At 33.7% G+C, this 20,868-nt stretch overlaps 1 protein-coding gene across 5 annotated transcripts in view; it reads right to left on the minus strand.

The window, feature by feature from the left end:
• ROCK1 (Rho associated coiled-coil containing protein kinase 1) overlaps positions 1–20,868 on the minus strand; it is a 175,524-nt gene that overhangs the window by 74,891 nt on the left and 79,765 nt on the right. For 4 of the 5 annotated variants that reach the window (XM_042961917.1, XM_042961919.1, XM_015534773.2 and 1 more), the window contains 7 exons: positions 18,203–18,362; positions 14,588–14,648; positions 9,908–9,996; positions 7,855–7,903; positions 2,629–2,764; positions 1,180–1,271; positions 821–1,067 (listed from right to left, as the gene is read on the minus strand). In XM_042961917.1, coding sequence (XP_042817851.1) covers positions 821–1,067; positions 1,180–1,271; positions 2,629–2,764; positions 7,855–7,903; positions 9,908–9,996; positions 14,588–14,648; positions 18,203–18,362 — 834 coding nt within the window. The remainder of the gene's footprint in view (positions 1–820; positions 1,068–1,179; positions 1,272–2,628; positions 2,765–7,854; positions 7,904–9,907; positions 9,997–14,587; positions 14,649–18,202; positions 18,363–20,868) is intronic. The other variant, XM_042961918.1, reaches the window with a different exon arrangement.

Genomic DNA, 20,868 nt, shown 5'->3' on the forward strand with positions numbered 1-20,868 from the left:
TTGATTTATTTCAATTAGCATTATACCCTCTAGGTCTGGTCATGTTGTTGCAAATGGCAAGATTTCATTCTTTTTTTTTATGGCTGTGTAATATTCCACTGTGTATATACACACAATGTATACACATATATACATACATATATATATTACTTCTTTATATAGTATACAGTATATGTATATATACACATACATATTGTACATGTTACTTCTTTATCAATTCATCTATGGAGGGACACCTGGGTTCCTTCCATATTTTGGCTACTATAAATAATGCTACATTAAACAAAGCGGTGCACTCCTCTTTTTCAAATTAGTGCTTTTGTATTCTTTGGGTAAATACCCAGTAGTGGAATTACTGGGTCATATGGTAATTCTATTTTTAATTTTTGGGGGAGCATCCATACTGTTTTCCACAGTAATTGCATTGATTTTCAGTCCTACCAATAGATGGGAAGTGCACAAGGGATCCTTCTTCTTCACATCTAAAAAAAGAAGGAAATTCTGATACATGCTACAACATGGATGAATCTTGAAGACATTATTCTAAGAGAAATAAGACAGATACAAAAGGATAAATATTGTATGGCTCCTCTTTTATGAGGTAGTCAAATTAATAGAGTAGAATGGTGGTTACCAGCAACTGGAAGGACTGGAGAATGGCGAGTTATTGTTTAATGGGTATAGTGTTTTAGTTTGGGATGATAAAAAGGTTCTGGAGATGAATAGTAGCTGTGGTTGCATAAAAATGGACTTTATGCTACCGAGGTGTACACTTAAAAATGGCTAAGCCAGTAAATTTTACCACAAGAAAAAATATTACCTTGAAGGTCTCCAATCATCTCAGAATCATGACCTCTGTCTCTTCGTTCAGCTTCTAACACAGCTTGCAGCTGGTAATAGTCCTTGTCCATTTGTGTCTTGGAATTCTCTAAAATTCTATTTCTCTCCTGCAATTCTCTGTTTAAGGACTCTAGCTGACTAATTGACTTACTCATCTCTGTGTGACTCTTCCTTAATCTTACAGCTGTGTCTGATTCTGTCCTAAGTAAGTCATTGGCTTCTTCTAGCTATTAAAAAAAAAAAAAAATAGTGAGAGCAAGAAAACAGGTTGTTGACCAAAATACAATCAAATTTACTTTAATTAATTATAATTTTAAACAGCTTAGTTAAAAAACTCACCTGCTTTTGTAACTGTGTCAGCTTCTCATTAGCAAGCTGTGAATTCTGACTTACTTTCTTTAAGTCTTCTAACTGATCCTTTAATGTAGAAACTAGAAAATGAAGAAAAAATGTAGAAATTAGAAAGTTATTATAGAGGAAACATGTAAGTACCTTAAAAAACTATTGTAGCCATAGTCAGCTACAACAGGTCCACTCCCAAAGTCATATTTCATCATGGAAGTACTTATATTTAAATTCAACAAAAAGTACAGCATTGTTTTACAATATAGACTACAACAGATTTGTTTTCAGCCGTGTAATAATTCTTTTTTTTTTTTTTTTTAATGTTTACTTTTGAGAGAGAGAGAAACAGAGCATGAGCTGGGGAAGGGCAGAGAGAGATGGAGACACAGAATCTGAAGCAGGCTCCAGGCTCTGAGATGTTAGCACACAGCCCAAAACAGGGCTCGAATTCATGAACCATGAAATCATGACCTGAACCTAAGTCGGACACTCAACTGACTGAGCCACCCAGGTGCCTCAATATTTAAATTCTTTATTCTGTTAATAAGCTCAATCTATTAGTGAAATATAATAAAGCTAGTTCTAGTATTTATTTTTGAATAGCATAAGTCTTTGAATATCTAAAGATCTAAAAAACAGTTCGAAATTCAAAAGTACCAAATGGTCTTAGTGTAGGATAAGCTTTCCTCCCTCCATAGTTTCCCAGTCCTTCTGGTTCTCCTCCCAAGCAACAACTATTATTAATTTCTTGCATATGCTTCGTAAGACAGTGTATGTGTCCATACCCTCATACATAAAAACACACAAAATATATATTTTTTCCACATCTACACACACACTTAAGCATATACAGACAAGCACTCTCATTTTAAACAATACTATTTTTTTCACTTAAAAGTACATCTTAGCCATAATGCTACAATGAATACCTTGTTTATATATCAGTGTGCATGTGCACAAGTGTATACATAAATTAATTCCTAGAAATGAATCACTGGATCAAGGGTATAGAAAGATATTTTAAATGTATTTTTAACACTAATATGAAAAAACCAAGAAATTTTAGTTAATAATTCTCAAATTGCTGCTTGTAAGAAATTGCCTAGAGAGCTTATAAAAAATACCAAGGCCCAGGCCACATGTTTAGATCAATTCAATTAGAATTTCAGAGGTTAGGCATGAAATTAGTATTCTTTAAAGCTTCCCAAGAGATTCCAATATGCATACAAGGATGAAAATCACTCTTTTAGCTAAAACAGGACTACTGACTTTAATATGTTATACATTTATCTTGGAACATGGTTAATTAACACATGAGGTGTCCTAGGACTGTGACTTCAAAAATATATCATAGGCCCTAACCTTAAGACACCTCATGACAAAGACCTCAAGTATAGTGTTAGCCAGAAATTTCAGTGTTTTTCAAAAGTAGAAACAGTTTACCTTCATTTTCTACATTTCTCCTCTTCTCATTTTCCTGTTCTACTTTTCTTTGGTACTCATTAATTCTATGCTGTAGCAACATTTTCTCTTTCTCAATCTGAGACACTGTAGACTCTAGGTTTCTTCTTTGATTTCCCTGTAAACATAATGATAAAAGTCACCACTGCAATTAAACTCTTTATTTATTTATAGGAATACTATATTCTTTTAAAATAAAACACACAATGGGGTGCCTGGATGGCTCAGTTGGTTAAGCATCTGACTCTTGATTTTGGCTCAGGCCATGATCTTCCGGTTCGTGAGATTGAGCCCTGTGTCAGACTCTGTGCTGTCAGCTTGGGGTTCTCTCCCTCCTTCCCTCTCTTTCTCTCAAAATAAATAAATAAATTTTAAAAAAAGAAGACTTAAGATGGATTCTTTTTTGTTTCAAAATCAGAAAGTACCTGTAACGACAACTTTCTAAAAATAGAATTAGCTTGCTTTATAGGAAGACTGAGAGAATCCCCTTATTCAAACTAGATATGGAAAATTTTCAGATTTTTAAATCCATGAATATAAAAAACTATGAATCTTATCAGAAAGCTGCTTTATTAGTTTAAGATGACCACACTGCATTCCATTACCAATATTTTGATTTATAATCCTAAATTAAAGATATAAATATGAAAGATAATAATTACACATTTGATAATTAAATGGTGCAAAACTCAAATGGTACAAAATGCTAGTGTGTGTAGTAAGTTCACTAGTCCCTATGTGTCTCCTTTAGTCCTCTTCCTGTCTCAACAACTTACCTTTTCTAAAATGTTCTATGTATCTACCCACTAATGCATATTTAAAAAGTAATGAAGGAGACACTTACTTTAGAAAATAAAACTGCAGGGGAGGGGAGGGTTAAAGAAAAAAAAAAATAGCCAAACCTTCACAAATTAAAAATTTATCTTTTTTTTCTGAGTTACCACTTCCATGCTTTTGAAGCTTCATTTTTTTAAGACTCCACACTGGGAAAATCTCCGTTATAGTGTTTTTCTGGGCTTTCCCATCATTAAGCAAAACTCATGTTTTAAGGACAATGCTGTTAGGTTTAGTAAAATTTGCAGAGATCATCCAAGATCTTTCCAATTCTGAGATTTTATCATTCTAACTTTTAATTCTTTTCATTTTTAAATTTTGATTTCAGGAAGTTGCAAAGATACCACAGAGAGGTTTCTTGTACTCTTCCACTCAGTTTCCCCTAATAGATACATTTTATGTAACATCAGCACAGTAACAAAATCAGGAAATTGATACTGGTATAAGGTATGTATGTTTCTGTTATTTTAGCTTATGTGTAGATTCATGGAACCACCATCGCAATCAAGATACAGAACTGTTCCATTGGCACAAGATCTCCTTCCAGCCAGCCACTACTTAAGAGCTTAGAAGCTGCCCTTCTCCCACCACCCACATTCCTGGCAACCAGTAATAGGTTCTCCATGTGTGTAATTTTGACTTTCTTTGAGAATACATTAATGGAATCACACAGTATGGACCTTTTGGGAATGGCTTTTTACACTCGATATAATGCCCACAAGATCCATCCAAGTTGTTGTTATCAATAGTTCATGCCTTTTTGTTGCTGAGTAGTACTCCATGGTATAAATGTATCAAAGTTCGTTCAACCATTCACCTATGGTAGGACATTTTGATTATTTCTAGTTTTTGGCATTACAAATAAGGCTATTATGAACAGCAGTATACAGGTTTTTTAAGGATATAAGTTTTTTGTTTTTTTTTTTCCCTAGGATAAATGCCCACAAGTGCAATTGCTGGGTCGCCTGGTAGATGCATGCTTAGTATTTTAGGAAACTGCAGCAGTATTTTCCAGATTGGCTGTACAATTTTAAATTCCCATTTGCAATGCATGAGTGATAGTTTTTCTATATTCTTGCCAGTTTTGGTATTGATGCTATTTTTTATTTTACTTGCTCTAATGATTATAAAGTGATTTCTCATGGTGGTTTTAATTTGCATTTCCCTCATGGCTAATGATATTGAGCATCTCTTCATATGTTTGTCATTCACTCTGATGAATGACATGTCTTCTGCCAATTTTCAAATGGGATTATTTTTTTATTCAACTGCTGAGCTTTAGAGTTCTTTATTCTAGATAGAGTCCTTTGTGATATACATAGTTTGCAAATATTTTTTTCCCAATCTATTTCTTGTCATTTCATCCTCTTATCATGTTCTTTCACAGAACAAATATTGTTAATTCTCATGAAGTCCAAATTGTTGAATACTTTTCCTCATGTGGATCATGTTTGTGGTGTCATGTCTAAGAACTTTTCACCAAGCTGTAGATCCCTAGGGTTTTCACTTATTTTTTTTTTCCCTAAAAGTTTTATATTTTCATGTTTACCTTTAAATATGACCCATCTTGAATTAATTTTTGCATAAAGTATGAGACTTAAGTTGAGGTTCATGTCTTGGTCTATGAATATCTAATTGCTCCAGCACCACTTGTTAAAAAACTCTTTCCTCCATTAAATTGCTTTTGCACCTTTGTAAAAAAATCAGTTGGCTGTAAATGAGAGACACTGATTTATGATTTTCTTCGTAGTACTGTCTTTGTTAGATTTTGTCATCTGGGTAATTCTAGTCTCATAAAACTCACTGGGGAATGTTCCCTTCTCTTATATTTTCTGGAAGAGATAGTGTAGAATTGGTATTAATTCTTTTTAAAACATTTGGTGGAACTCTCTAGTAAAACCACCTGGTCCTGGAAGATTACTTTTTGGGAAACTTTTAAATTATGAATTCACTTTAATAGTTATATAGGACTATTCAACTAATCTATTTCACATTGTGTGAGTTGTGGTAATTTGTATTTTTGGCAGAATTATTACATTCCACCTAGATTTCACACTTACATGTTTAGAATTGTTTATAGTATTCCTTTATGATCCTTTTGGTATCTGGAGGGACTATAGTGATATGGTTGCCCTGTTTTATTCCTGATACTGATCATTTGTGTCCTCTTTTTCCTTTATCAATCTTGCTAAAGGTCTGTCAATTTTCCAAATAGCTGGCTTTCTGTTTTCATTGATTTTCTCTATTGTTTTTCTATTTTCAATTCCACTGATCTCTACTCTTATCTTTATTTCTCTTCCCTTCTTTTTGCTTTGATTTTACTCTTCTAAGTTCTTGAGGTAGGTGCTTAGATGACTGATTTGAGATTTTTCGTCTTTTCTAATGTATGCCTTTACTGCATAAATTTATCTTAGAACACTATGTTAGCTGCATCCCACAAATTTTGATGTTTTATTTTCATTTTCACTGTTCAAATTTTTTTTTAAAGATGAAGAGCCATAACTTATTTTATCATTGTATAGTTGACACACAACTATTAGTTTTTCAGGTGTACAGCACAGTGATATGACAGTTCTATACATTACTCCATGCTCACCATGTAAGTATAGTCACCATACAATGTTATTACAATATTACTGACTATATTTCCTATGCTGTGCGTTTCATCTCCATGATTTTGTAACTAGAAGTTTGCACCTCTTAACCCTCTTCACCAATTTTACCCATATCACCAGCAACCATCAGTTTGTTCTCTGTATTTGAGTCTGTTTTTTTGTTTGTTTTCCAGATTCCATATATAAGTGAAATTATATGGTAACTGTCTTTCTCTGCCTGTCTTATTTCACTTAGCATATAACCCTCTGGGCCCATATAGGTTGTTGCAAATGGCAAGATTTCATTTTTTTTTAATAAGAGCCATAACTCTAATGTAATGAGATGTAATTAACATTCCAACATAACCTTTCATTCCCGTTTAGAAGTATTCTTTGACCTATGGATTAGTTAGAACTGTGTTGTTTAGTTTCCATATGTTTGCAGAATTGCTTGATATATTAGTCATTCTAGTTTAATTACATTTTGGTCAGAAAGCACATTCTGTATAATTTTAATTTTTTTTTTTTTTTGCAGAAGTTTGCTCAGGATATGGTCTATGTTGGTATGTATTCCTTGAATGCGTGCAAAGAATGTATATTTTACTGTTGTCAGGCAGAGGATTCTACAAATGTTAAACATATCTTGTTGGTTGATGGTGTGGTTGAGCTTTCCTATAGGTTTGTGGATTCTCTGTCTAGAGAGTGATAGATACTGAAGTCTCCAGTGATAATAATGGATCTGTCTATTCATCTTTTCAGTTTTATTGGCTTTTACTTCACATATTTTGTAGGTCTATTTGGCAGATACAAATTTATGAATATTATTATTTTCTTAGTGGACTGATCTTAAACTTAGCATACTTGAATTTTACCTGTTTTTTAGAAATGAAATACCCAAAGCTGAGGATTTGCAAAATGGATTTCTTAAAGAGACTTAAATAAATAGTACTAATTATACACTGACCAATGGCAAGTTGGCAAAATATTATACATATATGCATAACATGTATATGTATTACATAAATATGCATATACAAAGCTACAAATGAAAAAAAAACTGACAGATACTATTCCTCAAGAGAAAATTAAGATAGCACAAAAACCACCAGAAAGATTAACTAAAAAAACAAACAAAAAAACCCCAAAAACAAAACAACAACAACAAAGGAAGTGATCAATAAGAAGGCCATAGAAAGTATATTTCTTTGAAGGGTACTCTTTATACACAGAGTAGAAAGATATCTATAAGCTTATCAAAAGGAATGACAATGTATTATATATTTGCAAACAAACATCTGAATCATGAAATTTTTCCTTGGTAACAAAAACTTCTTGCTAGGTGACCATAGAAAACATGAATGATTCTAAAATCAATATATTACTCATTTGATCACATAAACTTATGTTAATGTCAGTCCTTTTTAAATTGTATTCTTTCCTCCTTCCTATTTGTCAGTCTCTTTCTGATGTAGTTCGGATCCCATTTGATTCTCTTTTCCTTTCTCACTTTTTAAATGTTAAGTAAGAACAATTGAAATGAAATTTATGTACTAAAATTTCAACATGGTTCTAGCATAAAACTACACAAAGGAAACTGAAGTTTAATCTAATCTGTATCACTTGAACCTACAGCTCCAAAGTGAGGCTTTCATCATAGTTCTCTGACTTTGTTCTGTATTTAAACCTATAAAGTTCCAATGCAATTTTCTTAGAAAACAAAACAATCTGAAAGAGGAAAAACTCTCAAACAGGGAAACTTCTGATTAGAAAACAAAAGTACCTCTTCATCCAATTCTTTCATTATCTTGTCTAGTTTTATGTTTGAAGTTCTGTAAAAACAAAAGCAATATAGATTAGAAATATGTTTATCTTTTTATTGCTCAGGGGTGCAACACCACATTCTTTACTTTTCCGTTTAACTAAGATGTCTTAACTGTTTTTGTGCTGTGGATCCCCTTTGGCACTCTGGTAAAGCCTGTGGGTTTTTCTCAGAATAATATATTTTAAAGCAAAAAAGGATTTAAAAAAGCCAAAAATATATTAAATATAGTCTTTTTTAAAAAAATGTGTTTCAGGAATATGTGTGGTTTCTTTATTAATATATTAAATCACAAGATCTAGCAGCAGTAATTTCAAAGTAGTGATGAGCACAAATGATAAACTATAATAAATAAAAATATTTGTAGTATCTATTAGTAATAAAAAAATTTAGCTACTGCTAATAGATGTAGATAACTGCTTTTGTTCATAGTGGAAGGAAATGTTGAATATCAGTTATAAGTTAGGGAAAATACTTTTTCTCATCCAAGTTTAAGGACCTTGAATTCATCCATGGACCCTTTGTGGGAGGGACCCTATGGATTCCAGGTTAGGATCCCTGAACTTCCTAATACAATACTTGCTAATAAACAAAAATTAGCCACTTAACCTTTATACAAGATTACATAGTGAAGAGAAAGGTGGCATATATGGATCAGTAAATATACCACTTAACAAGTAAGGTGAAAAGTTGAGATAAACTAAGAGTGTATTATCTCCATCACATTTTGTTTTCTTTGGCTCTGAACAGAATTCTGAGCTTCAAATCTGCATATGCAATGTTTCACATGTATGTTTCATCAAATACATCACTCAGCCCAAAATGTTACTCCCTCTGCTCCACACCCTTACCTATAATATTAATTTCTTCCTACTGTAAGTGTCCCTAAGAAAGGACATGACCTAGGAACCATCCTTGACTCATCTTCCTCCTTCATTCCCATTTAGTTGAATAAATGTCAAGTGCTGCCAACTAACTAGAGTGTTCTTTTTAAAAAGCAAATTTGATCAATTTTTTAAGCTTAATAACTTTCAATGTTTTTCCATCATCTTAGGATAAGTTCCAAATTTCTTAGCTTGTTAAAAACAGAGTCCACCAAGATCTACATTCTGTTTATCTTTCCACCCCCATTCCTCTCCTCTAACATTTTCCTTATCATTACAGACCACTTTGGCCATTCCTATTACTTCCTCAAATTGATTTCCATTGCCACTATCGTTAGTTTAATTTTGGATGTAGAAACTTCTCAACATTTATGCATTTCCGTATTTTATACTTAGAAATTCCTTCCAAATCCTGAGATCAGTTAATTATTTCCTAATATGTAAGTGCTTTTCTGAAAAAAGTTTGCACTATATACTAATGTATTTAGTCTATCAGGAATGGTATGCAATAAGAGTTTTACTTGTTTCCTCTTTGGCCCAATCACAAAAATGCCAGTTTTCCAATTCCATTTGTTGAATGTTACCTATTATTGAATGTGTTACTTATTTAATTTATTCAATAGTATCCACAAAAAATATCAAGTTATTGTTTTAGTTAATAAGTAACTCAGCATTGTGCCAGGTTATTTTAAATAATATTCATCATTACATATTTCATAAATATACAGGCTCTTATTAGATTTAGTGAATTTTAATATTTAACATTTACATTTTAAAAAGCACCTCATTTAATGTAATCTAATTTGCCTTTTCAGTCAGCTAATTAAAATGGGAGGAAAAAAGTAATAAATCAAGCACTAAGTGAATCGGCACTATAGTTTTTTAATAAAGACTTCCAGGAACAAATACACTTTAACTATCCTGAGGACAATATGTCTATAACTAATGCCAACATAAATATTACTTTCCAATTCTAGGCAAGACATTCTTCATTGAATGTACATAAGCAGTAACCGTATATCGCCATCTTATTTCTGATTAATTTTCAACTGTTTTATAGAAGGCAAGTTTTAAAAAAAGTATTTGCTGTACAACCTTTAATATTAAAAACATACAAAGTATATTCTCACCTGCACTTCTGCTCCATTTCATCTTTTAATTGCATTTCATTATGCAGTTGTTCTTCCAGCTTGTAAATTGTTTTTTGCAAATTTTCCTGCTTTAATCAAAAACAAAACAAAACTCATCCTACTAAGAATATTCATAGAGAACTTAAAAATAACAAGTTTATGTTATTCTATACCTACTCAAGAATAAATTATTTGGTTCAATCTTACCCCTTTCCTTTCAATCTGAATTTATTATTAATTTAATAAGCATTTTTTCAACACCTACAAATATGTCAGGCACTGTGGTAGACATTAGTAATACAAAAAATTAAAAAGATTTGGTCCCTGTGCTTATGAAGCTAAGAGTTAAACAGAAAGGCACAGAGGAATAGGAGGGTGAAAAGAACCTACAATAATCCAAAGACATACACACAAATATTACAATATAATGTAGTGATGATAAAGTTATATATGAGGTGTTCCAAAGGAGGGAAGAGGTCATGTCTAATTCTGCCACAAAAATGTAACGTTTGAAATGAGACTTAAAATATGAGAGATATTTACTAAGCAGAAAAGGTGGTAGAAGAAAGGCATTTTAGCCAGAATGAATGAGTCCAAAAGTAGAGAGGTGAAAGAAAACATGATATATTTTGGAAATGGGAAGAAATCAAATATAGGCAGAGCCCAGAACAGAGAGAATGAGTCACATAAAATCTGAAAAGGTGAGTGAGGCCATGATTCTTGTATGCAAAAATAGGAGTTAGGGACTTTAACCTATAAGCATTTTAAAAAGGGAAACAATATAGTATCTGCATTTTACTTTAGAGAGACAGAGAGAATGCAAGTGGGGGAGAGGAGCAGGGGGAGGGGGACAGAGAGAGACTGAGACTGTGGGGGGGAAGACAGAGAGAGAGAGAGAGAGAGAGAGAGAGAGAGAAATAGAGAGAGAATCTCAAGTAGGCTCTACATTGAGCATAGGGCTCAATCCCACAACCTTAGGGCCATGACCTTAGCCGAAATCAAAAGCTGGACACCCAACTGACAGAGTCACCTAGGCAACATTATTATTATTATTATTATTATTATTATTATTATTATTATTATTTTCTGCATTTTAGAAATGCCACTTCAGTAACAATAAGGTGAAAAGAATAGAGGGAAGAGAAATTCTACTCAAAGTAACCAGTTAACAGGCTTTTGAGACAGTTCAAGCAAAAAAGCATATAGGTTTGATATGAGGCAGAGGCTGTAGGAATGAAGAGGAGGAAATGGATAACTGTGTCATTCAGAAGGCAGAATTAACCTAATAACTGATTAGAAATAAGAGACAAAAAAGTACAGCATAGGGAATAGTCAATAACATAATAACATGTATGATGACAGTTGGTAACTACACTTATTATAGTGAGCATCGAGTAATGTATAGAATTGTCAAGTCACTATATTGTACACCTGAAACTAATGTATCATTGTATGTCAACTGTACTTCAATAATACAAATTTTTTAAAAATCAAAGTGGGATGGGGCACCTGGGTGGCTCAGTTGGTTAAGCATCTGACTTCGGCTCAGGTCATGATCTCATGGTTCATGAGTTCAAGCCCCAGATTACGCTTTCTGCTGTCAGCACAGAGCTTCCTTTGGATGCTCTGTCCCCCTCTCTCTCTGCCCCTCCTCTGTTCATTCTCCCTCTGTCTCAAAAATAAACGTTTTTTAAAACTAATTAAAAAATTAAAAAGTGGGATTCTGAAAAAAAATGTCAACAGAAGAAAGAAAGAAAGAAAGAAAGAAAGAAAGAAAGAAAGAAAGAAAAAGAAAGAGAGACAGAGAAAGAACAGAGTACCATTACAAAAGATATGGAACACATAAGAGCTGTTTGGGAGGGGACAGAGAGAGGATGAGTTTAGCTCTGGCATAGGATGAAGTGCTTGTGCCTGACAGAAGGACAGGAAAGGAAATCCAATCAGAGAGAGAGAGAGAGAGAGAGAGAGAGAGAGAGAGAGAGAGGAAGAGGCGAGGAGAGAGAAAAGAGAGAGAGAGACAGACAGACAGACAAGAGAGATACAGCTTTGGAGTTCAGAGGAGCAAGCTGCACACACATGAGATTACCTACAAAAAATGAGCAGAGAGCCAAGATCAGAATCATCCTGAGAAACATTTAATAATTAAAGGGGAGGGAGAGAAGAAGAGGAGAGAAGAGGAGAAGGGGGAAGAGATCCTGCCAAAGGGATGGAAAATAAAATCTACACAGGTGGGAAGAAAAAAAGAAAGAAGGGGAACATGAAAGGTTTACAAAAGTTCATAGAAGGAGGAACTGATTAATCAGTGTCATTTGAGGCAAAAAAGAAAAATAAGATAGGAATGAAAATTATTCATTATATTTGTCAATTGCAAAGCTGTTCATTAGCATTTGCTGGAAGGCTTTCAAGGAAGAGTTGAAAATTACATCAGCTGACTTTTGTATTTAGCTGTTAACAGATATAGTAGGCACATCAAATTTTTCTTCTTCCCCTGTGTTCTTACCAGAGCAAAAGATAAAAGGTAGCAGCAGCCACTGACAGAAACTTCTGGCAATCACCATTGAACAAGATCAGCCCAAAGAAAACACAATTCCACTAAATATTCTTTGAAGCCCGATGTATCACTAATCCCACAGATAAGTAATACATGAGAGCTGGGTTACAGCAGCTCCTTATTGTCACATTCCCTAGGTCAAAGATTCTTTAACTTTAAAGATTTCTGAGCCCTTGTTAACTATGTAACTTGAATAGCTCTAATAGGATGAGAATTTAAAAGACATAGATGGTCAAAACAGCTAACAGGTACTCACACAGTTCACTCTCCCTTTTTCCACTTTCCCTTCACATCACCTGTTCAATCTTACATTTAAGAGTAAATATATTAAGAAGCAAGAGAATTACGTCAGCTTTTAAAACATGATTGCTACTTACACTCCCCTCCTCAGTTAATAATATGTAGGCCACAATACACAGAGTTCAAAGAACTCTCTCCAAGGATGGCCAAATAATTATTTCTAACATATTTTTTTAAGTAAGCTCTATGCCCAACATGGGGCTTGACCTCAAGACCCCAAGATTGAGAGTCTCATGCTCTACCAACTGAGCCAACCAGGTGCCCCAACTGTTTTTAGTATTTTTAAGAAAAGTCCTGGTCAACTCTAAAGGACCTTCTCAAATCTAAGTAAGATTTTTTAACCTCTGTCCCATGAACATGAGCTATATGGACAATAAAAAGGACTCCTGTCTCTAATAATTACTTATAACAGTAATTTTCAGTGGACAAATTAGATGGTGCTGACTATACTGGTTATTCTCCCATTTGCTTTCTCTCTTTTCTAGCCATGAAATCCATGCTCCTTGAAATCAATCCTTCCTTTGGCTTGAAATCTATAGACCACATTACCTGGGTTTACTGTCCTACTTTAATAAATGGGAGACACCAGTAGGAAATCAAAAGGTGGGGATAATGAAAGTATTCATTCTCCCCACCTTTTTATTGCCTTACTGTGGTGATAGCAGTGTTCTACATTCTATGTTCCTCTTTGATGATGCTAGGTTTTTCTGAACTATGGCAACAATACCTGTCTCTCCCTGTCCTTTCAAACTAGGGACAATAGTTTCCCACTATTGTTGATCAATGGGTATTTTCACAGCCTTTATTTATTGCTCCTCTTAACCCTGCTCATGGCACTGTAAATAGTCCTTTCACTAAACTCTCTTTTAATGAACGAACAAAATGTAGTGTATACACAGAATGTGATATGTTCAGCCTTAAAAAGGAATCAAATTCTGAAACATGTTACAACATGGGGAAACCATGGCTAAGTGAAATAACCCAATCACAAAAAGTCAAATATTGTACGATTCCACTTACATGAGGTGTCTAGAATAGTCAAATTCATAGAGACAGAGAAAGTAGGATAGTGATTACTCAGGGCTGGGGGTAGTGGAATAAAGAGTTTAATGTGCACAAAGTTTTAGTTTGGGATGAAGAAAAATTCTGGAGATAGATGGTGGTAGAAAACAATGTGAAGGTGGTTTTTTTTTTTAAATGTTTTTGAATTTATTTTTGAGAGAGACAGAGCACAAGTGGGAGAGGGGCAGAGAGAGAGGGAGACACAGAATCCAAAGCAGGCTCCAGGCTCTGAGCTATCAGCACAGAGCCTGACATGGAGCTTGAACCCACAAACCGTAAGAGCATGACCTAAGCCGAAGTCAGACGCTTAACCGACTGAACCACTCAGGCGCCCCCATTACCACAGAACTATACACCTAAAAATGGCTAAAATGGTAAATTTTATGTTATGTATATTTCATCATATATACAACACTCTCTTTAGTTAAGTCTTTTGTTTATGTTACCTGTTTTCTTCTCAAGACCCGTACTGATACCTTGATTTACCATAAATTCCTAATTCTAAAGATTAGAAAGACTGCCACTGTCAATTTGTGTAGCAATTTATAGTTAATTAATTATCTCCACATAAAATATCCCATTTGATATTCAGGCAAGAAATCAAATTGGAAGGAGATAGTAGGTTAAAAAATACTATCAAAATTTAAGTTCACTAACTACACAATCAAAAGAAATATGTTTACTTACTTAATGTGTACTTAATATCATGCACATAAAACACACTGTCCACAAAATAACTTTTTAAAAAATATGACAAAAATACATACCAAGCTTTTATCCACATTGGGGCTACTTCGGTTATCATTAGGATTTGCTGAAGATAAGTATCTGAGAGAAAAAGAGTTTTTAGAACTAAAAGAACCAAAAACCTCTTCAATATTCAATAACCAGTAACATATACTACACACTTATTTTTTGCTTTAGTATTGTGCTTGTTCTGCTTTTGAAAAATTGTTCAAGTTCATGACTTTATTTTATATAAAGATTTTATATAAAGATACATATGTATAAAAGTGATACATACATTAAATAAAACCCCCAGTTAGCTCGGAGCAGCACTCTGTAATCATATACCTTACTATCCCTGCAGCCACACATATGACTATTCATACCAAGTAGGATAAATAAAAACTATAAATAGTCTCGAGTTAGTTCAGATTAGGTTTTCGGCCATGAGAGCAGGCTATGGCAGCTTTTGCCACCAAACAAATCACTAAAGTATTTAGAGTTTTTAGAGCTTTTTGCAATAGGGATTGGGGATAAGGAATTGTTGATTTCTACAGAAATGTGCACAGCTTTTCTCTCTGCCCTAAATTACTCTTCAGCCAAGAATGATATTGCCTTTATGGGCAAAAAAGAGTTTTTGCCTAAATAGTTAACATAACCTAAGTTCTGGTGATGTCCTGCTAACCTTTTGAGACTCCAAGGCTTTATATTCACTATAAAGGTAGGTAACATATAAGACAGTAGTGATCTTTAGAAGTCTTTAGATATCTTATGAGATTATTAAACACATCTAAATAGATCATATGAAAAAGATTTTCTAAGCTCTCAAATGTTATATAAAGGGAAGGTACTACTGCTGCCTTTTCTACTGCTTCTGCTACTTCCTCTACCATGCTACAACTACCACTATTAATACTTCTACCATCACCACCACTATAGTTGCCACCGTGGTCAATCAGTAGAACACTCTCAAAAAGATATCAAATAGCTCCATATACTTCCTAGCTGTTTTAGGGCAACTGATAATGCACTACATATTCACTACTAGTAAAAAACAGAAGATAAGTTCCTTTAACAGTGTTCTAAAAAAAAAAAAAAAGGAAAATATGCCATTTTTATGTTTTCCTTGGAAAATTATTCAGATCAACTAGAGAAAAAAATAATCAGAAGACAGTTTTTAGGCACTGTGTAGCAGGTTTGTAGAATAAAGGTCTCATGTAACAAATGACAAATTCTAGATGTAGTACAATTTCATTCCATTAACTACTGTCTCAGAAATTCAGTGTGAGATTCCACATTATGTGATGTAAATAAAAGCATATGGCAATGCCAGTAGAATCTGAATTAGATAGGAAATCAGACCATTTTCTAAGAGATCTTCTAAATTTTAATATGCTACATAAATTGAAGTTAATATTTAGCCTCTGCAAAGTTAATAATATAACTTTCTCAAAATGCAGCACTGGAAATTAAGGACACCAAATGTAGGCATCCATTCATTCTTTCACTCCACCCCCCACCCCCCCCAAAGTCCTTTTGTATATTACATTGTTGCTTTCATATAGAATCTGGTCATTTAGATAGCTCTTTACGAGAGGTTTTAGATTATTACAAATGTAGCTAGAAGTTTAACCTTTAGACTATTAACAATCTTTGTTCATTTCGCTGTATTTCAGCAATAAAGATCTCTACCCTTGGTAACTGAAAGTATGTTTGGATTTCAGGAGTAAGAATTTCAGAAGTTTTCTATTTCATGCCAATAATTCAAATTATACTTACATTTTATACTAAGGCTAATCAGTATTTTGCTGATTCTTTAAGATCAACCACACCTTCAACCATGTTATAAACAATTACTAAACAACACTATATTATGCAATAAGGTGGTGGTACTGAAGAACAGAGTACAATTTCTATTTTTGAGAAACTCAGAAATTAGTTTGGAATATGCAACATATGGATGCCAGGAAAAACTAGAGAAAATAATCATGTAACAATTTACTACAAATAGTATGTATAATGTTTATTTAATTCAAGATTACTTTCATATCAATAAACCTAAAAAAAGTGATTAACTGATATAACTACATAAAATCCAAAAACACTGGGGGGGGGGGGGTGTTTATATCAATAGTACAACTGATCAGAAAGCAAGCCAGAGGATAAGTGATAAAAAGTACAAAAATATAGACAGACAGGAAGACAGAAAGAAAGAACTCTAGCAAAAACCACTCTGAAAAACTTGTCTGTGCATTTTTTTTCCCTCTGTGTATTTCAATATAAAATAGCTACAATATCATATTCACGAATATTGTGGGAAAAGGATTAAAATACTGGACTTTTCTTAGAATCAAAGTCAAGTACTACCTGCCTGGCCTGGTTGGTGATACAACAAAAAGTGTTCAGTACTATCTTACAGTTGTATTATTGGAGAAATCTCATAAGGCAGGACTAATCTGCCTTCCTGTTTTCTAAACTTGGCCTGAATAGGGTCTTATAAAAAAGTTTTGACTAAAATGACAAAATGCTACACTTGAAAATATATCCATTTCCTCATTAGTGTATGAGCATCTTAAGAGAAGGTACTAATAACTGTATCTTATTCATCTTTCTCCCTGCGTGCTTATTCATCTTTGTCTCCCTACCTGACAAAAAATAAGTTGGCAAATATGTTTGTTTCAATGAATGAATGAATGCTCAACATACTGAAATTATGTTAAATGTTTAATTTGTTTCTCATATCCATTTGAAGACTAAAGCTAACATTAGCTCATACTAATAACAGCTAACAGTGAGTGCTTATTCCATGCAAAACATTGTTCTGTTCTACTGTATTGATATAATGAACCCTTACAATAATCCTATGAGACAAGTATCATCGCCATCATCATCATCATCATCATCCCTATTTTTGAGAAAATGGAAGCACAAAAGGTTGAAGTTATTTGCCCAAGGTCACAAGGTCTAAATGCTGTAAGATATGGTGAATTCATTTAGTGGTTTCTGGGGAGGGATCACTTAATTTTTGAATTACTAAAGCTTACAGGCCTTTGTAACATCAATATAGTGATGATAATGCTAGAAAACTATATGTTCTTCCAAAGTGTATTATAAAACCAGAATTCTTTGGATAACAAGATTAACTAAAATATAAGTATTAATAGAATCTTTTAACTTATTAATTGCTGTAACTTTTTTTTTTTTAATGTTTATTTATTTTTGAGACAGAGAGAGACAGAGCATGAACGGGGGAGGGTCAGAGAGAGGGAGACACAGAATCTGAAACAGGCTCCAGGTCTGAGCTGTCAGCACAGAGCCCGACGCGGGGCTGGAACTCACGGACCGCGAGATCATGACCTGAGCCAAAGTTGGCCGCTTAACCGACTGAGCCACCCAGGCGCCCCAATTGCTGTAACTTTAACACATATATAGTGCATCATTCAGTAAATTATTTCTGAAACACAATATCCTGATCATGGATGAGTCTAAAAGAAATGAAATATGGAATAATACAAGTATCATACATCACTGAAAAATGGCATATTAAGATATCTCTTCATATACCATTAAATGTTCTTAAAGTGACTTTGAGATACCCCTAATAATAGACTACAAAATTAGTACTTACCCCTAAAATCAATGTTTAGCATACTTACCTACGATTGCTATAATACGTAAATCCTACAAAAGGTAACTGATTGCCAACAAAAGCTTTAGGTATAGGGAATGTTTCTTCATCTCCTTTATCTTCTTCCAAGTCATCAAAATTACTTGTATCAATGTCGCTACTTAAATCAGGTACAACTGGCGCTACAGCTAAAAATGGAAACAAAATTAGTAGTTTACTTCAAATTTAATATAAAAATAAAGTGAAGCAAAGATTCCATACCAACTACTAAGTTTCTTACATACAAATAAGTTGCAAACCAAATTCCAAATGGGTTGAATCCTATTTCACCCAATTTTATTAGGGCTATTAATCAACTGATATTGACCATTACAATTCTATGAAACAATTATCTCCTATAATTATCATCTATACTTCAAGTTTAATTTGAATATTGCAAGTATAAAGGTTTTTGAATATACCATAATATAAATATGCAAAAACAGTCAGGACTCTACAAAAGACTTTGCAGAAACCACAGCATAATAAATTGTACTCAAAACTGATTGATTTCAAATGAAATATTCTGTTAATCTTCTCTGTAACAAACTAGAAATCAAGGTTACCTACCTCTTAGTAGTCCTGGATATAACATTTGGTACTGAAATATATTTATTAATCTAGAATTTAGATGGTTAGTATCCACCCCTCCCCCCAACTCAATATCTCTATAAGACTAAGTCACAAGGAGCAATGTATTTTGAATTTTATTTTCAGTCTAGCTACCTTCCCTGAATCAAGTCATTAAATGATGACTCCATGAGGTATTTATGAAATGGCTGTTAGGAAAAGAGGGTAGAGATACAAAACATGTACACAGAATCTTCGAGAGTTATAAATGTGATGGAGAGCAAGACTCATAAAAATTTTAAGTTTATTTATTTTGAGAGACAGAGAGAGAGCGTGTGCTCGTGCACTCAAGTGGAGGAGGGGCAAAGAGATAGAATCCCAAGCAGTCTGCATACCCGCAGCACAGATACCAACATGGGGCTCAAACCCAGGATCTGTGAGATCATGACCTGAACTGAAACCAAGAGTCAGACACTCAGCCAACAAAGCCACCCAGGCCCCTCATTTAATAAGTATATACGGCAATGCTTAAATCGTCATAATGTGGGAGAAAATAACATGAAACTAATATTACAACTATTTTATTTTGGAACTTGAATAGGCTACAGAGAATACACCTAAAAATACATTTTAGAGAAAAAGCTTTTTAAAGATACAGTAGTATTAATAAAACATTATGGAAATATCAACTAAACACTGAATAATTATTTTAGATATAATCATCTCATGTTTCTTTAAAAAAGATGAAGATGAGCAACAAAAAATAATTGACCTGGTTTCACAGTCTTAATCTTTTATATAAAGGAATCATTTTTCTAATGAATCATCTGGGTATTCCAGGCAAGAAATAACTATTGATGCGCATCACAGATACAGTGAAATATCTGATGAATCTGAGAATGAAACATATTTAACCCTAAGAAGCTATAATATTAACTAAAAATGAATGAGAAAAGACCTTTTCCACCATTCTCTCTTCTTAACGACCAGGAGAACTGCAGTCCTGACTAGACAATTCTAGCTTCCTAATACTACTAACTGCCTAATTTGTAAAATGAAGTGGGAGGAAAGTTGCTTCTTCTTATAAAGTATGTAAGCCAATTATGGTCTTGGCATAAATTGTACTTTTAAACAGTGGTTCCCATTTTTAAAACAACTTTGCCTCCCTCTGGGACATTTGGCAATGACTGAGCTCTTATAACTGAGGGAGGTATGCTCCTGGCATCTAGTGGGTAGAGACCAGGGAACCACTAAACATCCAAGAAAGTTCAGGGTAAGCCACACACAAAAAGACTTATCTGGTCTAGTGTTGAGGCTAAAAACCCTACTTGAAAATTATCATATAAGAATGATTTTAAAAGGAAGCAGAGCATGCTTGGTGATTTTTTTCTTGCTAATTCAGATGTATCTAGTCTTTTCATAGATAACACAGTAGGGGCACCTCGGTGACTCAGTTAAGTGCCTTACTCTTGATTTTGGTTCAGGTTGTGATCTCATGCTCATGAGACTGAGCCCTGTATCAGGCTCCGCACTGAGGGTGCAGCCTGCTTAAGATTCTCTCTCTTGTTCCCTCTGTCCTTATCCCCTGCTCACATGTGCTCTCTCTCAAACATTAATAAATAAATAAGGAAATACAGATAACATGCCATTTCAGAACAGTTTTAAAATGGGACAAATTCTGTTTAAATTTTGAGGTACAAGTAGGGGAAATCCTGGGAGAATTATAAAAGTAATATTTCTTCTGCTTTTAAAGTACAACATTTAGGCTTTATAGATACCATATAATCACATCAGAACTAATAAATAAGAGTAAGTATAAAGATAGCTTTACAGAATTACCATTGATATATACAGTAGTCTATTTATAAAAATTTACCTTTCAATAAATAACTGGGAATATAGGAACCATGTTCTATAAGAAAGAATCCAGGTGACGCCATAAAAACATGGCAGAATAAGGAACTCTAAGAAGCTACCTTTCCACTGAAATAACTATTATGCAGGCAAAAACTATCATAAGCAACTTTTTCATAACTCTGAAATCTAAGAAAAGACTTGCAACAAGCAGGGGAATGTTTAATGAAG

The sequence above is a fragment of the Panthera tigris genome, chromosome D3, assembly GCF_018350195.1.
Source record: "Panthera tigris isolate Pti1 chromosome D3, P.tigris_Pti1_mat1.1, whole genome shotgun sequence".
NCBI lineage: Eukaryota > Metazoa > Chordata > Mammalia > Carnivora > Felidae > Panthera > Panthera tigris.